Source organism: Frieseomelitta varia, unplaced genomic scaffold (genome assembly GCF_011392965.1).
Source record: "Frieseomelitta varia isolate USP_RPSP 00005682 unplaced genomic scaffold, Fvar_1.2 scaffold_459, whole genome shotgun sequence".
Lineage (NCBI taxonomy): Eukaryota > Metazoa > Arthropoda > Insecta > Hymenoptera > Apidae > Frieseomelitta > Frieseomelitta varia.
The window spans coordinates 506918-530810 of NW_025110211.1; the positions used below are offsets into that span (position 1 = coordinate 506918).

The 23893-nt window shown below is 34.6% G+C and overlaps 4 protein-coding genes and 1 long non-coding RNA gene across 16 annotated transcripts; 2 read left to right on the forward strand and 3 right to left on the reverse strand.

Annotated features, from left to right (window-relative positions):
* Positions 1–240: 240 nt before the first annotated feature.
* LOC122532549 (palmitoyltransferase ZDHHC5-A) lies at positions 241–7665 on the reverse strand. 3 transcript variants are annotated; one of them, XM_043661385.1, is made up of 10 exons: positions 7526–7665; positions 7275–7396; positions 7024–7181; positions 6778–6950; positions 6458–6652; positions 6238–6382; positions 5464–5678; positions 5206–5400; positions 3176–3357; positions 241–3082 (listed from the first exon to the last, which is right to left on the reverse strand). In XM_043661385.1, exons 1-10 carry the CDS (start codon positions 7615–7617, stop codon positions 2664–2666), a joined length of 1896 nt encoding a protein of 631 aa, XP_043517320.1. In that variant the 5' UTR covers positions 7618–7665; the 3' UTR covers positions 241–2663. The 3 variants fall into 3 exon arrangements, with proteins under 3 accessions (XP_043517320.1, XP_043517319.1, XP_043517318.1); XM_043661384.1 differs by having other exon boundaries at positions 241–3357; positions 5206–5379; XM_043661383.1 differs by having other exon boundaries at positions 241–3357.
* Positions 7666–11470: 3805 nt separating this feature from the next.
* LOC122532554 (troponin C) lies at positions 11471–12558 on the forward strand. Its single transcript, XM_043661394.1, has 3 exons — positions 11471–11629; positions 11889–12309; positions 12414–12558. The coding sequence occupies exons 1-3, from the start codon at positions 11627–11629 to the stop codon at positions 12440–12442; spliced, it is 453 nt and encodes a 150-aa protein (XP_043517329.1). The 5' UTR covers positions 11471–11626; the 3' UTR covers positions 12443–12558.
* Positions 12559–12704: 146 nt separating this feature from the next.
* LOC122532556 (acidic juvenile hormone-suppressible protein 1-like) lies at positions 12705–16913 on the reverse strand. The gene is made up of 8 exons (XM_043661395.1): positions 16761–16913; positions 16150–16490; positions 15780–16064; positions 14630–15698; positions 14418–14554; positions 14036–14330; positions 13564–13956; positions 12705–13449 (listed from the first exon to the last, which is right to left on the reverse strand). Exons 1-8 carry the CDS (start codon positions 16831–16833, stop codon positions 12800–12802), a joined length of 3243 nt encoding a protein of 1080 aa, XP_043517330.1. The 5' UTR covers positions 16834–16913; the 3' UTR covers positions 12705–12799.
* Positions 16914–18818: 1905 nt separating this feature from the next.
* Positions 18819–23063, forward strand: LOC122532560 (mitochondrial Rho GTPase). Of its 10 annotated transcripts, none has more exons than XM_043661399.1 (14): positions 18819–19536; positions 19624–19829; positions 19901–19951; positions 20026–20127; positions 20214–20255; positions 20341–20506; positions 20575–20695; positions 20788–20980; positions 21063–21341; positions 21418–21630; positions 21722–21918; positions 22136–22174; positions 22364–22435; positions 22835–23063. In XM_043661399.1, the coding sequence occupies exons 1-14, from the start codon at positions 19323–19325 to the stop codon at positions 22959–22961; spliced, it is 2022 nt and encodes a 673-aa protein (XP_043517334.1). In that variant the 5' UTR covers positions 18819–19322; the 3' UTR covers positions 22962–23063. The 10 variants fall into 10 exon arrangements, with proteins under 10 accessions (XP_043517334.1, XP_043517341.1, XP_043517336.1 ...); XM_043661401.1 differs by having other exon boundaries at positions 18820–19521; XM_043661400.1 differs by having other exon boundaries at positions 18821–19536; positions 21063–21329.
* LOC122532562 lies at positions 22804–23612 on the reverse strand. Its single transcript, XR_006307535.1, has 2 exons — positions 23438–23612; positions 22804–23367 (listed from the first exon to the last, which is right to left on the reverse strand). It is a non-coding gene; the product is annotated as an uncharacterized LOC122532562 (long non-coding RNA).
* Positions 23613–23893: the final 281 nt, after the last annotated feature.

Genomic DNA, 23893 nt, shown 5'->3' on the forward strand with positions numbered 1-23893 from the left:
TTGAATTGCCTATACGTTCGAAGCAATATACACGTATCATGTGTTACATTCATTCAAAACTACTTAATTCTGATTTAATTTCTATCACTTAAAAGCTGTAGCTCGATCTAATTAGAGAAGCATTTTATATATGTTTATGTATATTAATAAAATCCTATAATTAACGTTTCGAAAATATAATACTAAATGCAATAAGAAATTAATGCAACGAAAATTAATTCTAGCACAATTAGAGTACAATTAGCTTGTATTTCATGAATTTTATTTTTGTAGATTGCTGCAGCGATACGTAAGTACCGAAATGTTTATGTATGTACATTTAAGTGATAATAACGAGCAATATTTATGTACAAGTACACCGAATTATAAACACTAAACATTCGTCACACTTTACACATAATTCTCTAAAGCAATCAAAAAGTTTTGACGTTGTACCGGTCCTTTGTTTATCTTTATTTAATTTCTTTTTTCAAGTGCTCATTATGTCAAAACTACATAATTGGAGTGAATATGGAAAGTCGTATGTTTCTTTTGTTTTGGCACAGCTCATTGTAAAGAAAAATAAAAATATATATAATCATAAAACAAAGGAAACGAATGTGTTTTTATCAGTAGCGCAGCAATGGAAGAAATATTTCTAATAATTGTTATGTATCCACTGTTTCTCTTTTTTTTTTTTTTTTTTTTACCAAATATATCGGATGTTCAGTGAGGAAATGTTCATTTAGCTTGGAAATATTCGATGTTTGATAAGCCCTTTAGCAGAACGATATGTGCTATTTAACAATAATAATTCGATTATCAATTTGACGCAAGGTAACTGGGCACGCAATATTTCACGATTACCTTACGTATACACGGTTCGCAATTATTCATTAAGCCTGCATAATTGATAATATTGGTCTCGCATACAAATACATAATACAGAAATTGTCATGCAATTTTTTTTTAAAAGCGGGGTATATTACAAACTTAACAGTAGCAGTAGATATATCAATAAATTTATGCAATATATATATTACAAAATTGTATTCCCCTTGTTAACAAAGTCTGTTATTCATGTTTTTTTCTATTTCTTTTTCTCTTTTTTTTCTTTATCAAGTGAATTATCCACCATTGTAAACATTTGAAACATGCCGGTCTGTCAGTTGCTTTTTCATCTATAATATTCTAAATACATATTCTCTTGATATACATCCATTCGTCCATCCATCCGTTTTCTTTTAACATTCACACAGTTCTCTTTCTTATATCATTTTAACTATTATTTTCTTCACTTAATAAAAATTAATTGATCGTATTAGTGGTCACATCGATAAAATCATCATTTATAACAAACAAATGAAATTATTATAAAGTCTTATATTTTTTTTTTATTATTTACGTATAAATATTGTTAAATATGTATATTAAAAATTTGCTACACATTTCATTTTACACGATTATTTTACACAGAATTTGTTATTCTATCCTGATAATGACTTAAATTGATTAAGTAACTTTTTGTTAATTGGACACGAATTCTTTTTGCATCAATGAAGACAGAAGATTATACTAACAGATTCGATTTTCATCTTGTTTCGCAACGTTGTTCTACATTCCTTTGTATCATTACGAAATGAAAAAAAGAATACGGCTATAGATTAGATTGCGAGCCTAACAAAATTGTCCGATTAAGATAATTTCTATATTCATTGTTATTCGTCTAATCGTGTATTGTGATCAATAAAGGAAAAAAAGAAATGAAACAAACGAAAATTAATCGATGCTGCGTTTCGAAAAATTCAATCACGATGTTACGGTATCAAAATCTAAACTGACTTTATACTGCATACTAAAAAATAGAATTGTGTATGCTGCCGAACGAGGAAAAATTCTTCGGCAGCTGTTTTCGCTTAGCAATTGTCACTAAACGTTCAAAATTACTTTCGTTGACGCTTTCGTGACTCGATTATTTCGATTGTTAATCGGCCCGAACGCTTCTTTCGCTCTCGGTTAAATGAACACGAAATTTCGCTCTCGTGTACATATTGAATCGAATGCACCTCCCCTTAAACAATGACTAAACGAAAAGTTTTTGCTAATAACGAGACACGACCAGTCTTATATTAACGGTAGACCCGGCTTTCAACAAGCATTTTTTCCATCGGCTTGACGATCTTCTGAGTTCAACACGAAATAAAAAACCTAATGCATTTTTCGTTATTAGTAAATCACAATAGAAATTATTAAACACCGATACTTCTTTCCCGGAGATTTTTTTGTCTATCGACTATCATTATTCACTGAATATATTTTAACATACCATCGTCCATACGCATTGTACACTGCGGGTATCACTAATAATATAGATGAACGATAACTGCGTTTGACGTCCTTGCCTTCTCGGGAAAATAATTGGCCTTGCTCTATATTATTTCAAGTATGGTGGATGTGACGTAAACGTGAATTAACATTTGGGCCGGAAGAACTTTACAATTTCCCCGACCGGGTTAATATCATTTGACGTAAATTGTCGTTAGCTGCTTCGACACGAAAATTTAGACGGATATTTCGTAAGCGGCACACGTTCTTTCCTGTTTGCAATAGGAAACGCGCAATGACGGCAATTCTTGTACAATCTCCGTCCAGCCGCAGGATGGTGCGGAGACCGTAAAGGTGGGCTATACAGATATCTCATAGTTCATATCGTAGACACTAGCACGGTCCGGGGTCGGTGTCGTGGGCCGCTGTGATCTACTATCATTAGGCGCTGACACCATCTCCATAGAATCTGTCATTTCCAAAGCTCTGACAAAAGACATTGGTCTGCGTCGAGTATCACCTGATGTTGGAGTAGTTGGTGTCGCCATTGTGGCTTTTCGTTTCACTTGTGGCGACTGGTGCGGCGGGAAGACCGGTACTCCACCTCTCATTGCAGGATGGTACGCTGCTCTAGGTGGATTAGCGTACAACTGTTGAGTAGGACTCGTCGGATTGGAACGGTAGTAATCGTACGGTGGTGGAGGTCTTTGCGAGGGTGACTGTTGCGTTGTTGCATTCGCCGTTCCGGTTGGAGCAGGATAGCTGCCAGGAGAATTATCTTTCCACATATAGACACCACGTTGAGGTGAACCCGCTAACTCTCGGATATTGTCGACAGTATTATTAGTTCTTGAGTACGAATGATCAGTACCTTGACGAACGAGCTCACTTTCTGACAAAAAACGTCGCTGTGGGCTGTAACCGGTTACGACGGCACCACTAGCAGCACCAACACCGGTATTATTTCCTTGCTGTACATCGTAATAAGTCGGTGCCTCGTTAACTCCTATAAAATCTGGCCGACGAACCTGCGTCGGCGTACCTGGATTTGATCTGTAACAGAGATACGACATTTTGACCTCTGCGCTTTCAAATTCTACGCTTAGTAATTGAATATTCGACAAATGCAATACAATAATACAGTGAACCAAGATGAATATGCGAGTGCTGAGCATTGTAGCCATACAAATACGGCTCTGGCGAGACATACAGGAGAGAGAGAACAGCGCATCATTCCTGTTATAAAAATTAGCATCTATCCAAGAAAAAGTAAAAACGCAGCGAACCTAGGATATACATATGTGAACATTTACTTGCGTGTTTGTCGACTGATACATGTATAAATATGTATATATACTCGATGTCCCGTCAATCATTTTAAATGCCTTCATTATTTTAAATAGCAAATGAAAATTTTGTTAAAAAAATTGCGTGATTGCAAAAGATATGTAATAACAATAGTTTCTTTGTAAAAGAAGACACGAGAAATCAGCGATCAATCTTGTTTTCTTAAATGAAATATCCATTTCATATGATCAAATCCAACGGAACGCCTCTCTGTATTTTTCTGTAAATAGATAATGTTTATTTGTTCTTTGAACGAAACTTCATATTACAAATTCTATAATTATAATTATAAATAAGAAACTGTGTTAATGTTAAAAAATTTGGAACAATGAATGATATTTCTATTATCTACTGTTTATATACAGAATACATGTACTAAATATGTTTTACGATAAGAATAATCAACGATAAACAATATTATTTAGTATGATAAAAACGATAAATAATATTGTTTAGTACTTTCATTCAAAATTTATTGAATTCCATTGAATTTTATTACAAAAAACCGAACATTTAGGAAAACAATCTTCGGATTTTCATTATGCGTCCTTATGGAAATAAATTATTGTTGTAGTTATAACTACACAATTTTGTAAACAATACTTTTATTTATTATTTGAAGTAATGAAGGTACTTAAAGTGAACTAACTTGATAAGGACAGCTTGTATATTTATATTGAAGTATGCAGTTTTCTTAAAAATATATATACATATATATTAACATAATAATAATAATAATTTATATATATATATAAGTAATTTATATATATATATATATATATACGTATGTATGGAATATACGCAAGAAAGCATAATTTTAAACTACGATATGTCCTCGTAGGATGAAGTTCGTGTTTACCTGCAGTAGGTTGCAACATGATGGTAGAAAGCAGCTCCTTGCAGTTACCACCCCCTGCAGTGGGACACAAACTTATCTATATAGAGAAACTAATTCTCTACGATATTATTGTGATCTACATCGCGCAACATTTCATTTTTTTTTGTTTCGTCACGTTCCTTCGTCATTCAGAAGGTGAGAATACTGGTGAGAAAATAAAGGAAGAAAGAATAAGAGCAAGAGTGAGGTGTTTATAGTGGGGAATAGGGAATTTGAAGTAAACAGGCTTCACATCATGTTGAAAGGTAGCAAACAGGATATTGAAAAAGGAGATTGTTCAATTTGTATTGGTAGCGTGCTCAAGAAATGCAATGTAAACTATTACTAAATGTGGCGCTTCCCTCTTGCTCTCTACAACGAGATAAATTTTTGTGCACTGTGAAACGCCGCGACGTACAAGAAAAAAAAAAAAAAAAAGAAAAATATACATCTAAAAGTTAGATATCCCAAAAGTACTTTATATGTATCCACGGAATAGAACAAATATTTAATTATTTTTATATCACACAGGATTGTATCATATACAATAATCATATGTAATATATACTTGCACATATTTTTCTTTCATTTGAAATACATTTAATTTAAATTTTTTAATTTAAATTTTTGAAATTGTTCTATTTTCGTTTCAAAAGCGGCAGACAAGCATAGTATACCTGCGAATAGGACTGGAAATGGCAAGTGGAGTTGGTACTCCAATAGCTTTAATCCGTTGTGTTGTTGGACTAGCGCCTCCTTGACCTTGACCTCTTTGAGAAGCTGTGGCTGGTGAACCGCTTGCTTCTGGCGATAATGGATCAGGCGTATGGCTTCGAGAGCCGTTCATTCCCCTATAGGTATTGACAACGTACCTTATGTATATTAGAAAAACAATTAGCAAACGATTTATCATTTGCTGTAATTTTTTGTTTTACCTTGGCCTTGGGTGAGGGCTGCCTCTAGTGTGGTGCATTGGATGGCGATGTTGCGATGGTGGAGGGTGCCTGGGAGATTCACTATTCTCCACAGGTGGCAGGAAGAAATTGCTTTTGGAACCGTGTCTTTGTACTGGAGGTGTGGGTTCGCAATCTGCAGACTGTGACGCGGTAGGTTCCATGTCTGTATCCGACCCATCTCGTCCAGGAGACAACTGGAAACAATAAACATAATAACTTGATGCACTCTTCATTGCAATAAAAAGATGAATGTTCAGACTATTAGAGCACGCTTTTGTACATTAATAACGCACATTTTAGGATATTGACGTTCAACCAGGATGGATAAGGAACAGGGGATTGGACAGAAAATAACTGCATGTTTCTCCAACGTTGTAAATAATATGTTACGTGGAAGAAGAATCGTCGCTGGAAATTGTACACTAAGGAAAGAAACTTGGAATTAACAAATGAAAATTTATGAAATTTGAGAAATCATGCAATTCTCTTAAATGTGTTGAGATATGCACTACATCTAGAAGTCGCAATATACAATTTATTGAAGCTTCGAAGCGCGGAAAATAGGAGAGCGTAAATCCGAAAGTTTCTAAAGCAGAATGTATTACATATCTATAATAAAACTACATACAACTAGTATGTTAAACATCAAAAAAGCGTTAAAGTTGCATGCTAGAAAGGAAGAGCTATTTACATTTGTAAAATCTTCTTGTATGTAGTATCAGAAGTATTAAGCAAAGTTGCACTAGCTCTTACCTTATTGTAAGCATTTGAACTGGCATTTCTAACACCATTGCTGCTATCCATGTAGGTTTTTACCTGGTTCTCACTGCCTATAGTCGATATCTCAGATGTAGAAATTCCGCGTCGTTTTCCTGAATACTTTTCAGGCTTAATCAAACTGAAATGTTACAAATTCACAATTAGTTATTTGTTTCATTTACAGTTTCGAATAAAAAATTAACTAGCACATTACCTGGGGTATTGTGGTCCAAATTGCGTATAACAGCAATTGTGTAAGCAACCATGAGAAAAAGGATTGTAGCCTCCATTAAATTTACCCGTTACCTGTTCATTTGTCGTACGTCCTCTGGAAACAAGTACTACATGAAAGCCAGTCAGTCCAAAGATTGGAATGAACAGAAGTATAACCACACCCATAAGTACAAGTCTATTTTAAATTTAAGGATTATAAGATACATCATATGTTACAATGAAAAGATAATAAAAACAATATTAAACATAAATTGCAACATCTCACGAAATTACAATCATTATTTCAAGAAAAAAGGATACGCCACGATAGTGTCCACTTCACCCAACTGTTGCTTACGTTCCAGTACAAAATATAGGCAAAGTCCAAATATACTGAGCATATGAAAACTAAGTGACAGGAGAAAGAAAAAGAAGAACCTATAATTTCTCCTACCAATACAGTTGTTTACCCATGGGCAGTGATGATCAAATGTCTAAAAAATACGAAAAAGAAATTAGATTTTCATGTAGTTTCTAAGAGTCATTCAAATTACATTGGGCACATACCTCAATACAATGATTACATACGCTGCAATGTGAACAACGTGGAGGTCTATAAAACTTGCACGTAACACACCATTTCATGCGAACTGTAATGCCATTGATTTCTACATTTTTATATAATGGAGCATGAAAATCATCTTCTCTATCCTCGTCAGGAGGTGCTTTAAAAAAAAAAGAAGAAAATCATGCCTTTTCGGAAATTATCTTTCGCAATTTCATCTTTTATGAAACTTTCACTTTATGCATAAACATACCCTTTGGGATAACACCTGGATCCATGAATGTTGCTAGTGTGAAATTTGCCAAAACAAAAAAGGTGATGACTCCTTGAAGAGCAGGTACCCATGTCCCCCATCGAAACACGTAATATTGACAGCTAGAAGACCCAAGTAATACATAGTTGCACGCACGTTTTACCAAAAAACTGGCACACACTTAAGAATGAAAACAGGAGCGCAAACACTGCGGCCACTCATGAGAAGACAGACATGTGTGCGGAACTTACGGAAAACAGAAGAAGAGTGTCGTGGTGCTTAGTAGAGCTGTCCAGGCAAACGTAGCTGGTAGATACCTTGTCTTCACATCGCATTTCGGCATTCTGTCCACTCCACTTCGTGGTCGACGATTAACGAATTATTAATGGGTAAGATTTCTGCTACCAGAAAACATGGCCGCGTCCATCGGCACTGCTTATTTGTAAGTTGCGCGATCCGTATTTAGTACGGATTTCCATTCCCGCTATGCCTGTACATCCGCGGCATCTCGATAGTCTATCCGTCTATAACACGCACATCAGTTCAGTAAAAACATCCGTAACGTGATTAATATTTAAACGCTTCTGCATACACGATCCGCGAACATACTACCTTGCTGACATGCATATATATATATATATACATACATATATACATATATGTATATATATATGTGTATGTATATATATATATGTATGTAATGTATATATTGTGAATGGATAGTGAGCCGTGCCCCCTCTAACACAAGTGTTCCACAATATGATCCATCGAGACCTTACGGTTCACTTTCACGATTTTTCATTCCTCTGTAGAATTGTAATCACTGCTTAATGTAGCTTAACGTCGTTCGATGCGATGCGAAGCTTTGCAATTTTGAATTTCGTATTTATCGACAGAAAGTACTAACTTTTTTTTTTTTTTAGAAACGAACTTTCTTACCGACGATTCTAACGATTTGCCATTTTCTTCCTTCGGATGAACGACTTTCGTTGTAACAATTTCAACTGAATTTTTATTGAACAATCTTTATCAAAAGATAAGAAACCATATTTATAATTATTTATAAATCATATTTCTTAACGCAGGTATTTATTTCCCGAATCTCTTCACTTATTATGTTCATTCGTAAGTCGATTTATATATTTTTTTAAATCAATATATTATTCGTATATATGTTGTACATACATACATAGGTAATTATTTAATCACACGTACATACATATACATATATAGTGTATATTATATACAGTTTTATATACAGTATATACAGTATTATATACAGTATATATATATATATATATATATATATATATATATATATATACGTACACACATATGAACATAGAAATAGAAAATTGATTATTATTTCAATTCTTTTTCCATGTGAAAATGAGAATTAGGTTGAATTTCATAATGACGGGCAAAAAACTGTGATGGAAGAACCGTTGCGACGGCACTATATTAGGAAGTATGGCAGGAGGCCAACCAGATGACGAACTACAAAATAGCAAGAAGAATCCCATCGATACGAATCATTTAGAACGAATATTCGTTTAATATATTCACAGCGAATATTTTCAATTTATATTGTCAGTTTATATTGATACAACTTAAACGAACGTACAAAGATATCATGTTCACAGAAAATGTTCACAACTAGATTCATGGCTTTCGGATTGAAATATAGCCTACTGTTAACGACGCCTTACCACCCACGTCGCATATTTAAGAATTAGAACAGAATTATGCCACATACCAAAGAACTTTGTTACATAAATTCGGTTAGTGTTCGAATTTCGCGCACAACAACAATTATATCTCTTTGTAAGTTTCTATGTTGCAGTCTAAATTCTTTATCGCAAATTTTTGTTACAGGGATCCATAAGTTTCATTATTTAATAAGGTTTAAAAATATCGTTTTCTTAGTCAACTGAAAATCATGGAGTGAAGTAACGACTAGAAATATTGCGTGAATATAATATTATCAGTATAGAAAACTAGAGATACACAAAAGATAAACAAAAGTTTCTGTTTTAAGAAACATTTTAACATGTTTTTTACACTTCGAAAAGATATAAAATCTAGATAATAGGAGGAATAGAGTTAAAAAAAAAGTCATGTCAATCCTTGGAATTTCAGAATCACAACGTTAAAAGACAGAATTCAATAATATATATTGTCTAGATTAAAAACAAAAAAAAAAGATACAAATGAAATGTTGTGTTAGTGTAACGTAGACTCTTAATGATGATATCATTCGATATCAGTCGTATAAAATAATTTATTATCTTCGCTGCTCGCGTGATCTTTATTTGTCTTAATTTGTCTTCTAAAATTGAACAGCGATGGAAGAGATAGATCCCCCACTGAGCGATCTGCAATAATGATTCAACACTATGTACGCTATATGGAAAATTTTACATAACACTTTCAAGCAAAGTTTGGCCTGCGTGCGCCTCAGTGAGGTAAAAATGGAAGAGATGTTATTATTAGGGAAATTGATTTTTCTAGAAGTTAATTTCGAGAAGGCTGGATCACCGAGGGCGGTATCCGCATGCCTTTCTAACAAGTCGGCTTCCGAGGCACGGTCGCTTGCCAAGAGGATGATGATTTTCAGAACTTGGCACCGAAACGTAATTGCTTTTGCACGCTCGAAACGCCGTTGTCACTCCTCGGTGAGCATTGATGGGAACTGCACGTGGTAAACATCACCTACGGCGACAAACCACGACAACGACCAACGACGATGCCGACGACGAAGACGACGACGACGACGACGACGATGATGATGATGATGATGATGATGATGCGCCGAAAATATTTCTAATGAGACAAATTTATGTATAACGCATCTGTTGGCCGATCTTCATACGCGCCTCCCCCCCTCAGCGTTTTCAAACGAGCATCAACTGAATGAAAACGGGATCGGTAAACAATTTCACTGACCTCCATATCAAAAATATTGTATTGTACACACACGATACATTAATTATCTGTTTAATTATCTCTCTATTTATAATTATGATTTTATCCCCCGAGGATAGAGTGACTAGAGACACTTTTCTCAAACACACTTCTTGGTATTCTCAATTTCAGAATATTGTTCATAACTCGATGATTGCCGGTTTGAGATAATTATCAAAAGATTTTTCTGCAGAAATTTGTAAGAAAATGTAAGTATATATAAGTATATAAAAAATAAATTAATGTAAGTTAGAAAATATAAATTAATGATACATATTTTTAAGGTAAAGACTTCAGGAATCAACTTTATTTTATTTTGGTCACTATAGATTAGAAAATTAAACGAGCCTGAAGCGTTGATACGATATCAAAGTTTGTAAAAACATTTTTGAAATCAGCATGATTAAAAACATCTGTTTCATAATTTATGAGAAGAGAATTGTAATTTTAAGAGAGATTGAAATAAGTAATACATTGTCGTTATAATACAGTACAAACAGTTTTGCAATGCTTATGGAAACAAGAATCTGGAATAATAAACACAGAACAGCCACATTCGATCTGCATTTGCACAAAATTTGCCGCCGACCTATTTTCTCCGGGGATACCTGCGAATCGTCGTTGAATCGTGTTGAAAGAGTCCGAGGACTCGTTATATTTTTGCTGGTTGTGTGAGCAACCAGGTGGAAGGGAGTGTTGTAATGGTTTGCAATGCGTGGGCAGCCAGATCTAAGAACAGCGGCATGCCTGAAAATTGTAAATCCATTTCGTTATCGTGTATAATCATTTGCTCGAAAATTATTCGGCCGTTTAATGATATTGAACGATGACCGCCGATAATGAAATCTCTATTGGATAAAATTTCAATACGTCTGCCGAAATAAATAAATTCGTTGGAATTTTTTCACTCTCTGACACGATTTTATGAATGAACACGATATTTACGTGACACCGGTATTCTCATCCTTCTATATTTCTTTTTGCGCCTCCTTCTTAATTGCGCGATGCGAAACGTAATCTCTATGTTATTCAAGAATCTTTAAATACACCCGGGGAGGGAAAACGTGATTATTGTTGTAACGAATGAAAATAATCCGCAGTCCAGTAATACCACCAACGACCACCGCGTTCCGGTGATATAATTTAAGAATCAATGTGTACAGGTGATCATGTAATTCGAATTGCAATCTCGCGTGATTTAGCGTCGGCCTTCCGACATCACGGAGGACCAACTTATAACATATTTCATTTTTCGTCGCGTCGCTCTATTTTTGCGCCTACCAGTTTTCTAGCTGGTTTACCAGACGCTCGTGGATGTCTTTATACCGGGACGGAAAAGCCGCGGCACCTCAGGTGTCCATCGTCCGCCGTGCAAGATATCCGTCACCATGGTAAGAGTCGCGTAAACGTTCGTCCTCGCTGTCGTCGATCTCTCACTTTGTGTTCGAATTTCATCCCATTGTTTGTAGTGATTTTATCGTACAAAAGTGAATAAAAAGAAGCACGCGAGAAATAATTGTGAACGAAAAGAGTTGTCGAAGATGAAAGATTATGAACGAGAAAAGAAGATTTCCTGAAGATTGAATATAAAATTTTTATTTCTCTTTTTAATGAAAAGATGTGATACAAATTTGAATTGTCAATTTGCAGGAGGAAGACGAGCAAAAGATGGCTGTAATGCGAAAGGCATTCCAAATGTTTGATACGACGAAAAGCGGTTTCATCGACACGCTGAAGATTTCAACGATATTGAACACGATGGGCCAACTGTTCGACGACTCTGATTTGAACGCTTTGATCGCGGAGAACGATCCAGAAGGTATCGGGAAGGTGAATTTTGATGGGTTCTGCAGAATCGCTGGTCGATTCCTGGAGGAAGAAGACGCCGAGGCGATGCAAGAGGAATTGAAAGAGGCCTTTCGTTTATACGATCGTGAAGGAAACGGATACATCACAACGGCTACTTTGAAGGAGATTCTTGCTGCTCTCGATGATAAACTCACTAGTGCGGATTTAGATGGTATAATCGCTGAAATTGATACCGATGGATCGGGCACAGTTGACTTCGATGGTACGTACTTGGTTTCTTTTCTTAACTTCAGCCGCGAATTCCTTCGATTGAGTTGTTGCGACTTCTTGTGTAATAAGATTTCATATGATTTTTTATATTTTTAGAATTCATGGAGATGATGACTGGGGAATAATTATTGATTTGAAGCAACTGGCAGAGCGACGTCGAAGACAATACATTTAAAATATCGTTTTGATATTTTTTTGTTGTTACTAGAGAAAAATTTGTTTAATAAAACGATGATATAAACTTTTTGTCTATTGATTATTATTTATCTGACTTAATAAACGATTGTATTCGAGGTGAATAACGTGTAGATGAAGAAGCCCAGACTTTATAATAAACATTTGCTCTTGACAGCAATTTATTCATTACAACTGATACATTAATAAATCTTTTCTTCAATTATTAACATTAACAACATCCTTGATAAATCGTATAAATCATTCTCATACGACTTCTAACACGGCGCGCTTCGCCTTAGGAACTTTTATGGCTGGGTGATGTCGTTTGTGGGTTGACCATGGTGGAAGACGAGGACGTCTTTCACGAAAATGTTGGGAACGCTGAGAGCACCAGAAGATAATGGTCTTTCCAGAGGGAAGCCGAGAGGTTTACCATCGAGGGAGATGGCACCACCGATGATTTCAGAGATTGGTCTGTTCTGGTAGTACTCGATGACAGACGGGTCCTGAAGAGTGTGCGACTCTGCGTAAACTCCTTGGAAGCCACCAGCGTGTTGTTGTCCGCTGGCAACGATGTTACTTCCTGACACTCCACCTTGGCTTTGAACTCCTTGTACACCTTGTTGGTGTGACTGTAATAATCCTCCTTGCAGAATACCTTGTCCTAATCCTTGGATTCCTCCTTGTTGTATACCCTGGAGTCCTTGCTGAACACCTTGTACACCTTGGACACCTTGGACACCTTGCTGAGCACCTTGTACACCTTGTACACCTTGGACACCTTGCTGAACACCTTGTACACCTTGGACACCTTGCTGAACACCTTGTACACCTTGTACACCTTGGACACCTTGTACACCTTGGATACCTTGCTGAACACCTTGTACACCTTTGACACCTTGCTGAACACCTTGTACACCTTGGACACCTTGTGCACCAATCAGACCAGACAAACCTTGTTGAGAAGACTGGCTAACAGATTGAGCACTGTTGGATGGAGACCAGTTAACACCTTGGACACCTTGGAGCCCAGCGAGACCTTGTACATGTTGGAGAGATTGTTGCATACCTTGTGCACCAGTCAGACCAGACAAACCTTGTTGAGAAGACTGGCTAACAGATTGAGCACTGTTGGATGGAGACCAGTTAACATGTTGTCCATGCGAATGTTGCTGTTGTGCGTTCCAGATTTGACCACTCAGGTTCTTTTGTCCTTGTTGAACTGCTGCCTGTATCTGTTGTTGGACTTGTTGAGCTTGTTGTTGCATTTGTTGTTGGTTCTGAACTGAGATACCAGACAATCCTGATCCCCAGGACTGGATACCAGAAGAAGAACCTCCAGCATTAACAACTCCAATTCCTTGGATCCCCATGTTTTGTCCTTGGCCAATAGGATTCTGGAGTTGCATGTTGGAGTGTCCGTGGTATTTGGTATGAATATGAGCATTCTGGAGCCTGATGGCTATGAGGAAGAAATTACGCATATGGTTAGTGATGTTATACAATGGTTGCTGAGATCTTACTATTACTGTGTAGGGCACCTTCAATTTGTTGTTGAGCATTGAGTGAACCTTCAGGAAGGACCTCAACGTTTTGTTGTAACCCGCCGCCCAGTTGCGAAACTTGTCCTTGTTGGTTCAATTGTTGGTATTGTTCAGTGTTTACAATTTGGAACTGATGGGCTTGATAAGTCAGCTCTTGTTCAGGGACTACTGGTCCGTGTGGCATGTTAAGTGGGTTTGAAGAAGAAATCACAACGAGGAGCTGAAGCGGAAGACCCTGTGGCAGACCTCTGGGAAGAGACAATCTAGCAGGGAAGCTGTAGATATGGTGTGGCTGTAAAAATATGATTAATTACGATTAGCTACAATTTCTTTAAATTGTCAATCTTTCAGGAAACTTAACGGACAATGATTTACAAACCTGAGTAATGAAGAATGGATGCTGAGATCGGATAGCAGCATTGACGCCTTGTACAATTTGAGAAGTGGATGGTAAGTCAGCGCTCTGTCCAGAAGCTTGCTGGGAGTTCCTAATAATAACGTTTTGGCCAGCTTGGACTAAACACAAGATATGTCAAACATAAATTGACCATACATAGATAAACTATAGTCAGAGGAAATATCGAAACTTACGATTCTGGATGAACTGATCAAGTTGAACAAACAGATGTTGGTTTTGAGAAATACTAATGGGTCTGCCATGGTGATCGTGTTTGGGTCCAAGGAAAATACGGACAACTGCTCTTGGTACATTTTGTTCGCTCTGAACAACGATTCTGTATTGGTACGGTTGATGATCCAATCTCTTGAGGTAAGCCCTAATTTGTCCCTGTTGTTGTTGCTGTTGCTGTTGCTGTTGCTGATGTTGCTGCTGCTGCTGCTGCTGCTGCTGTTGCTGCTGCTGTTGTTGGTGCTGCTGTTGTTGTTGACGAACAATGGAATCAAGCTCGATGTGGTAGTCGTTGAAGAGAGTGACCAATTGGCTAACATCAACTTTCTGAATAGTAACACCAGGAAGAATAAGGTCGCTCTGTTGGTAGACAGGCAAAGACTGTTGGTATCGTTGGTAAAGGTTTATGACTTTTTTGAACAATTGGTAGAAGGCTGGGTCATAAACACTGCTTTGCTTAATTTCAAGAACCGATGGTGTGTAATCCCAAATGTTCTGAACCTCGGGAGCATTTCCAAGGAGTTTGCGAGCAGCAACTTCGAGGCTTCCGTAGTACCTTGGATTGATGCTTCTGCCAGATCCTTGGATCAAGTCACCAAGAATATTCCTACCATGTGGTTGGTACAGAGAAAGGAAATTGCCTTGTGGGGTGATCACGTTGCCAGAGTCAATAGCATCCTTCAGTCTTTGTAACAGAGACGTAACATGTTGGATGAGCTCCTTTTTGTGAGGTTGGAGTTGAAGGATCTCTGGACGGCCAGGCAATTGAAGTCCATTGAGACCACGAAGATGTGGCTGGTAGAGAGCATTTACATTTTCTAAGTTAATTTCGGGGACTGGGCCAAGTCCGTTCGAAAGACGGTTAAGCTCGTAGAGAGCCAAGAGTTGCTGGTGAAGGAACAGATATTGAGCTCCGAGACCATTGGCGCTTTGTTGGTCGTTTTGTACTCCTTGTTGCAAATATCTTCCTACAATCTGTTGTTGATACTGCTGCTGATTTAGAGGCTGTTGTTGCTGTTGCTGTTGTTGATGCTGAATCTGTTTAGCGACAGATAATTACATTAATTTTATAGTGCTTTCTTAAATATATCGAAAAACATTTAAACTATTTACTTCTGACAAGATGCCTCCAACGAGGCTGACATAGCCATAGAATGCAGCAAGACCAACATCCTGAGTAAAGTAAGAGACTCGTTGTTCTTCTTGAGATAAGAGCGCGGAGTGGTTAACAGGAATGACAATGTTCTGATTGTTTCCTTGCTGGAGTCTTTGAATGGCAATATTCTGGGCTTCTTGGATGACTCTAGCATCCAAATGGTACTGGGGCAAGATTTCATAAATTGGTGGAAGGATGACTCCTCTAGTGTCTGGGCGAGTCAACACCGCACCTATCAAAGCCTGTTAGGTAAGAGGGAAAGTGATTTAACGGAGTATATACACAAAATCAGATATAACATTTTCAATCCAATTTGAATCCACATACCTTGACAAATTGTATTTCGTTAACGTGAAGACGAGCCCACGCAGCAGTCTTGAGGAAAGTCAGATAGTCCTTAGCACCCAACAAAATCCTGTAGAGCAGTGAAACTTCTTTGCGAAGCTGGCTGACTACATGGCTGTGGATTGTGCCCTGTGGTTGAACCAAACCAGCTTTCACAGCACTCACGTAATACTTGACTATGATCGGGTTGTTGTACTGATGCGAGTTGCTCTCAATGTCATAGGTTTCACCAAGATTTTGAAGTTCCTGGTTCGGGATTGGCTGTGAGATCTGCTGCAGAAGTTGGATAACATCTTGCTGTTTGTTAAGGAGATCCTGGTTAGCTGAAACGAACGAAAGTATTTCATTGGTATTAAAAAAACGATATTATGTTATAAACTTCATATCGCATTACATGTCTTTGATTGAATACGATGCAATGAAGCAGGTCGAACAATTCAATTGTTAAAAGTCGAAATTCCAATTGTAAAATGTTATAAAGTCAGTTAAAATCTCAGAAGAAGACTTTGGATAAATTAAATGGTCAGAAATTATTTTTATACTGTTAGCTGAGATTAAAAATTTCAGAATAACGATTTCAAATAATAACTTACCAGCTTGTTGTTGGCTGACGCTGCCGTAGACCCCTAAGGCTACCAGAGCCGACAAGATAATTAAGAACCTCATTGCTGTTCTAAGCTGCAGTGCGGTGCTGACTGTCTGTTCGACCAGTCTTTTATACCCGAATTCTATCAAAGAAGGAGTTTATCGGTGACCTACCGATCCACCTCCTTCAAGATTTCAGAGTCTACCCGCGATATCCTTAATTATTTGGATTGTGTTCGACGTATTCGATCGAAGGTTAAATGATATGTATCATTATGAGTAGATTTTGCATCATTTTTCTATTATTAATTGGGGATCTTTATCCGTGGCCATTTATGAAATACAGAATTTGAGAACTATTGTTGTCTATTCCATTAAGATATTACTATTTAACAAAGTTGCATTTAAGTTCATCCAAATAATATCCAAATGAAAATAATTAAATTCAGAGCACTGATTAATTATAACAATTTTTATAACAATTTTTGCGTAATCCCATAAATGTAAAAGCTGTTTTATAATTGAAATTTGCAGTTAGAGTATTAATTTACAATGTCATATTAGCTAGTAAAGTGAACCAAAATAAAATAAGCCTCATTTATAATTTATTTTTAATAGATTTTATTATATTCGCATTTTATTTATTCTTGCATTCGTATATATTTATATAAAATGCATTTCTCTTGAAATATTTGATATATACTTTTGAATAAATTTATTATTTCATACTGGTAAAAATTAAACATGATAATAATATTATTTAAAAATAAAAATAGACAATGTTTCAACATGAAATATTTATTTCAGATAATAAAATTTTATTCATAATATTATTTTATAAATAATAAAAAAATTATCGATTCAACATTTTTAAAATAGTTGCAAGCAGAGCACAAAATGTTGAGGGTCATCATTATCTTTACGCGCGGGATTACAGTAAGATAATGTCTTGAACTCTCAGGTGACTCTATACGCAAAGGTTATCGCTCTGTTTACCTCTTAAATGATTCAACTATATTTTTATATTCCTGGGGGGTACAAAAAAAACTACGCAAAATTATACTAACACGCAGTTTTTCAACACAGTAGACAAAACAGGCTAACTGAGATTAATGAATAAAATTTACATTAATAAATATAACATATAAAATTTAATAGATTTATTATAAAAGATTTATTCAAATGTGTATATATAAATTACATTTTCAACCTTTCACTTTTATTCATTTCATTTGAATATTGATTAAATTCCATATTATTTTAAATAGAATTATATTATTTTGGATCGTACCATTTAAAATATTTTTGTGCAAATAACATTTTTCTTCTTTGTCTATATGATAACGTATGTAGCATTATAAATATGAAGAAAGAAATCTTGTGATAATATGAAAAAAACATTTTCGTTTTAGATAGTAGCAATCGCAACTTATTCTTTTATTTTGCAATATCATTTCACTTTTTTTCATTGATTTACTTCTAATTGATTAATAATTTTCTAAAATATTATTTCTAATAAAATTTAAAACTTCAATTAAGAAAGAATATACTGTAACATAAAATATTTTACCTATTTTCTTTACAAATTTTAAAAATGCGTCCTCTTATTTCTTTCACGTTTATAAAGCAATTCTACATTATACATAAAAATTATCGAAATTATTATCAATATTACAATTTCAGTATTTTATATCGTATAGGATTGAATTTTTTATTATTGTAGGTCTAAAAACGTAAATAGGAAAAAACAGCATAAATATATGTTCAATGTTTAAAAAAAATTATTATGTATAACATTAGAGTTTCAGTATCATTCAGATTTATACCAAGCTTTTTTTATTATTATAAGACTGAAAACATAGATACAGACACACATTATTATAAGACTGAAAACCTTTGCGTATACAGTCACCTGAGAAAAAACGGACGTAAATTTGTGTTCAACGTTCAAAAATTCCTTAAAGATTAATTTCAAACACCAAAATATTTTAGCGCTATCGATTTTTACGAAGTTCACGTATAACAAGTACAGTATACAATTTAAATGTAGGCGCTACGGATCCATGAAATTCATTCCACAAATAGACTCATTTCATGTTTAGCTTGTTTCTTGTAACGATTTATCGAAGATGGAAGAATTACTCGTGTTGTTAATTACGATCGAGTTGTCCTTTCGTTTTCTCTAGCCGCTTCTGTGCTTTTACGTGCGCACGTGTACATGTTTTATATGTGTATACTGTCATTCGAAGTGCTGAACGTAACCTTGAAAAGACCACCCTCGGTGCATAGGTTCAATCGCAGCGGGTGAAGCGCATAATTCTTGTTATCTCTGCTGGATTAAGAGATCATATTGCAACTTCCAATCGTCGATCGTAATTTCCGATAAAATGTCTTCGTAAAAGATCGGGAAGCTATCAGAAAGTGACGTTTGATTACTGGTTGTAATAAGATATAAATTGTAGGTTAGGTAAGAATACTAAAAGCTTCATTGAAAAAGTAGAAAAATGTTCTTAAGAATTTAGGCGGTGAATGCCGCTGTTGCGTGCGACAATTGTTTTATTGAAATCAGTATGGTGCAACGTTCAGTCGCGCCTAGGCGCAATGTCAGAATTCTTTTAATTGGTGATCGTGGAGTCGGCAAGACTTCTTTAATCTTATCGTTAGTCAGTGAGGAATACGCAGAGGATGTACCCTGCAAAGCGGAAGAAATCACTATTCCGGCTGATGTTACCCCGGAACAAGTACCAACGCACATTGTAGATTACTCAGGTACTCGTCAAAAATGTTTGTACATTGTTTTTATAAAAATCATTTTTATATTAGTTGATAACTGCATCAATAATGCTTCATTTGCAACTTCTGTTTTTACAGCCGCTGAACAAACTGAAGATCAGTTAACTGATGAAATTCAGAAAGCACATGTAATTTGTGTTGTATATTCGGTGGTCGACGAGGACACTTTGGACAGAGCAGCTACATATTGGTTACCACTAATTCGACGATGTTCGTCAAACAATCGTTGTCCAGTTGTTCTTGTTGGAAATAAGATTGATCTTGTTGACTACTCTACTATTGAGGTTTGACAAATTAAATTTAAAACATTAAACATTAAAAACATCTTCTGTTAATTTGATTTCTTTATCTTTAGGCTGTATATCCAATAATGAAAGAATTCACTGAAATAGAGAGTTGTATAGAGGTAAGTGATGTTAGCAGTAAATATTGAATAAGTCATAATGAAAAAAGTTTTAATCCATATTGTATTTGTTCTAGTGCTCTGCCAAAACATTACAAAATGTTTCAGAAACATTTTACTATGCACAAAAAGCTGTTTTACATCCTACTACACCACTCTACAATTATGACACTCAGGAGGTAACGTTTATTATATAGTATATGTAATCTAACATTTACGATTTATTAATGTAATATAATATTTATTAATGTAATATAATATTTAGCTTACAGAAGAATGTAAGATTGCATTACAAAGAATTTTCAAAGTAAGTATAAGTGATTGTATTCTTAGAAAAATATATTCTTTTTATATATATATGTTTTATATTTATATTATATTGTTTTATATAGATATGTGATTTAGACAATGATGGCTTGCTAGATGACACTGAATTAAATGCATTTCAACAATGGTGCTTTAATACCCCATTACAACCACAAGTATTGGAGGATGTGAAGGCTGTATTATCAAAAAATATTCAAGATGGCATTTGTTGTGGATGTGTTACTATGAAAGGTATTTTATACATTTTATCTTTTAAAAATTAACTTTTATTTTATTAAATCTTTGTTATTATTTTATAGGTTTTATGTACCTTCAGTGTTTATTTATACAAAGGGGAAGAAATGAGACTACTTGGGCAGTGTTGAGAAAATTTGGTTATGACAATGAGTTACAAATGTCCAAAGAATATATATATCCACCGTTAGTATATAATTAATCAAAGATGCTTATTTTACTTTCATTGCATGATTTCAAATGCTTATTATTATATTTACTTTTGATATGTTATACAGATTAAAGGTTCCTGTTGGATGTACGACTGAATTATCACATAAAGGACAGGAATTTTTAACATTATTGTTTATGCAACATGATCGAGATCGAGACGGTGCTCTTTCTCCATCAGAAATGGAATCATTATTTTCAAGATGTTTAATACCACCTTGGGGAGATGAATATAAGTACACTGTACCAACTAATGAAAAAGTATGTTTTCTTTTTTTCATTCATTCATCATTATTATTTTATAAGATATTTTATTTGCTTCTGCTATTGTCTTTTGCAATAGGGATGGATCACACTTCAAGGATATATGTGTCAATGGGCGCTGTTGACTCTCACAAACGTGCGAAAAACATTAGAGTATATGGCATATTTAGGTTACAACATGTATAATAATGAATGTCAGACAAATGCGATTCTAGTTACTCGTGAAAAAAAGTTAGATCTGGCAAAAAAACAGTCTAGTAGAAATGTGTATAGTTGCCATGTAATTGGCCCGAAAAGTAGTGGAAAGACAACATTATGTAGAACGTTTATTGACCCTAAACTCGAGGTATACGTGCTTGTTCGTATACACATATTCATATACGTATATATCACAATGTATATTTATTGATACCTAACACGTGACATGATTGCAGAAATTAACCGATGAAATAGTCCCGCCAAGTTCACATATTGCTGTAAACACGATACATGTATATGGTCAGGAAAAGACAATAATTCTGCGAGATATAAACATACTTAATGTTCAAGATGCTTTAACGCCAGCACAAATTCAATGTGATGTGGCAGCTCTCGTTTACGATGCTAGTAATCCTAAATCATTTGAATATATTGCACGGATTTATATTGTAAGTAATCCTTTCGTAATTTTGTATAAAGACATTACAACAACTATTATTTTTCGTGATATTTTGCAATTAAATTGACCGTCTTTTTCAGAAATATTTTGCAGATAGTAAGATCCCTGTTCTCATAATAGCAAATAAGAGTGATCTTTCTGAAGTAAAGCAAGATTATTTATTACAACCAATAAGTTTTTGCAATAAGTACAAATTGATGCCACCACAACCTTATAGCATCTCCCGTACAATACGACGTGAAATCTTTGTTAAATTAGCAACAATGGCAGCCTTCCCGTAAGTTCAATTCCTTAAAAGTAGATTATTAAGAGGTATTTTATATAAAAAATGCTCCCAAAAAATTGTCATTTTAAAATGTGTCATTTATTTGAAATTATTATAAATAAAATTATGACGCATTTGTTTGATATTGTCAAATATCTTTCATTTAAGATCATTTATAATTTTTGAACTGAATTATTATTAAACACTAACAAAAAGATTTCATGTTTAGCCGCTTTCAAGGAGCATGGGTATTATTTTACAGAGACAGGTTGGTCTGAATTTTTGCAACACCGTAAGCATTGTAAGCTTGAGCAAATCGTGAATCACATTTTTTTTTATTCATATGTTAGTGCACGTATACACAACTATATATTTGCCAAATGTGCTAGGCGATTTGCTCACATTAAAGGATGTCGCATGATTAAGACTATCATAACAAGGTCTTAAATCTTTTCAGTCCTTTGAGGCGAATGGTCCACATGTTGCTTGTCAAACCCTCACCCACTCAGTGGTGGAGTTCTTTTACAAGGTTTTTGTTTGTATTATAAGTTTCTGTTAATTTCACGGAGTGCTCACGACTTACAATACAAAATGATATCAATATTATTCTTTTGCATGAGCATGAGACATGATTAATTTTTATTTATTGTTTTAATTTTCTATACTATACACATATTTGCAAACTCAAATTTATCTATTTCAATTATGTCTGTGTTAAATTACTAAACACAACAGAATTTAAATATAAAAAGTTAGTTATTTTATCATAGGATAATGTGTATGTTTTATATATATATAATATATATATAAATATATATATATATAATTTTTTATATTGTGAAATAATCTATATATATGAATTTTTTTTCATACTAGAAAATATATAAATTTACGTGATTCTTGAGATAAATAATGTTTTATTTTACAGACATATAAATCAATTTGGATTATTACAAGGAGATTCAATCGTCTGGTGGAAAGCTGGTCTTGGAATTGCAGTTGCTACTGTTGCAGGTTTTGTGGTGATGCGCGTCTTAAATACAGAAAAAAGATAGTCTACCATATTTCTTTTCTTGCACATTTAACTGCCTCTTTTGGTCGAGTATAAAATCATCTTTAACAAACGCGTTAAGTTAATAAATAATGTTCTTAAATCATCAATTTCTTATATATCCTTGATTATATCATAACGAAGATTAGAGCTTCTTACTTCATTCTTTTAGAAATACCATTTCATTTGACCGATTAATTTTGTTGTTTGTATACATTTTGACATTTCATCCACATATCATGATAAGTTTTGCATGTATCCAGATCTGCATTTCTCGAAACGCACTCAAAGAATTTTCGTATTTCGGGAATACATAATTCTTGCGTATTTGTAGAATTACTTTTAGGGTCTGTATTGGCAGAAGATACATATCCTACATTGCCAGCAAGTATGCTTCCAATTGCTTGGCCCTAATTTGAAATGATGATTAATTTCAAAAGACAAAATAAACAAGCAATAACATTAATATGTAACATTTACTATAACAGACCCAATGGCAACTCCAGCTGTTGTACTAGCAGCAGTTTGAAAAGTAGAGGATTGATTGTTATTTGTCCATGGTTGAGATGATGGTTTTGTTTTAAATCTACATAGATATATGTAATTTTAAGAATCAAAAGAAAAAGTATTTTTTCATATAATTATACATTATAAATCATTTCTTCTGTTTATTTAAAATTATTAAAATATGAAACAAATGTATATGTATATCGTTACAGAGAAGAGGTACAACTAAAATGAATAACAAACATAATCGAGGAATCAAGTTTATTTCAATTTATTTCACTTGCATACATCTCTCATTTAATTTGTATAAGCTGTAATAGACCTAATTACATAATTGTAAACACATAATCCAAATTTTTATAACAATTGCTAGATTCATGTGATGTTAATTTTCTATATTCCTTCTATTATCCAGATGTTTCTAGAAAG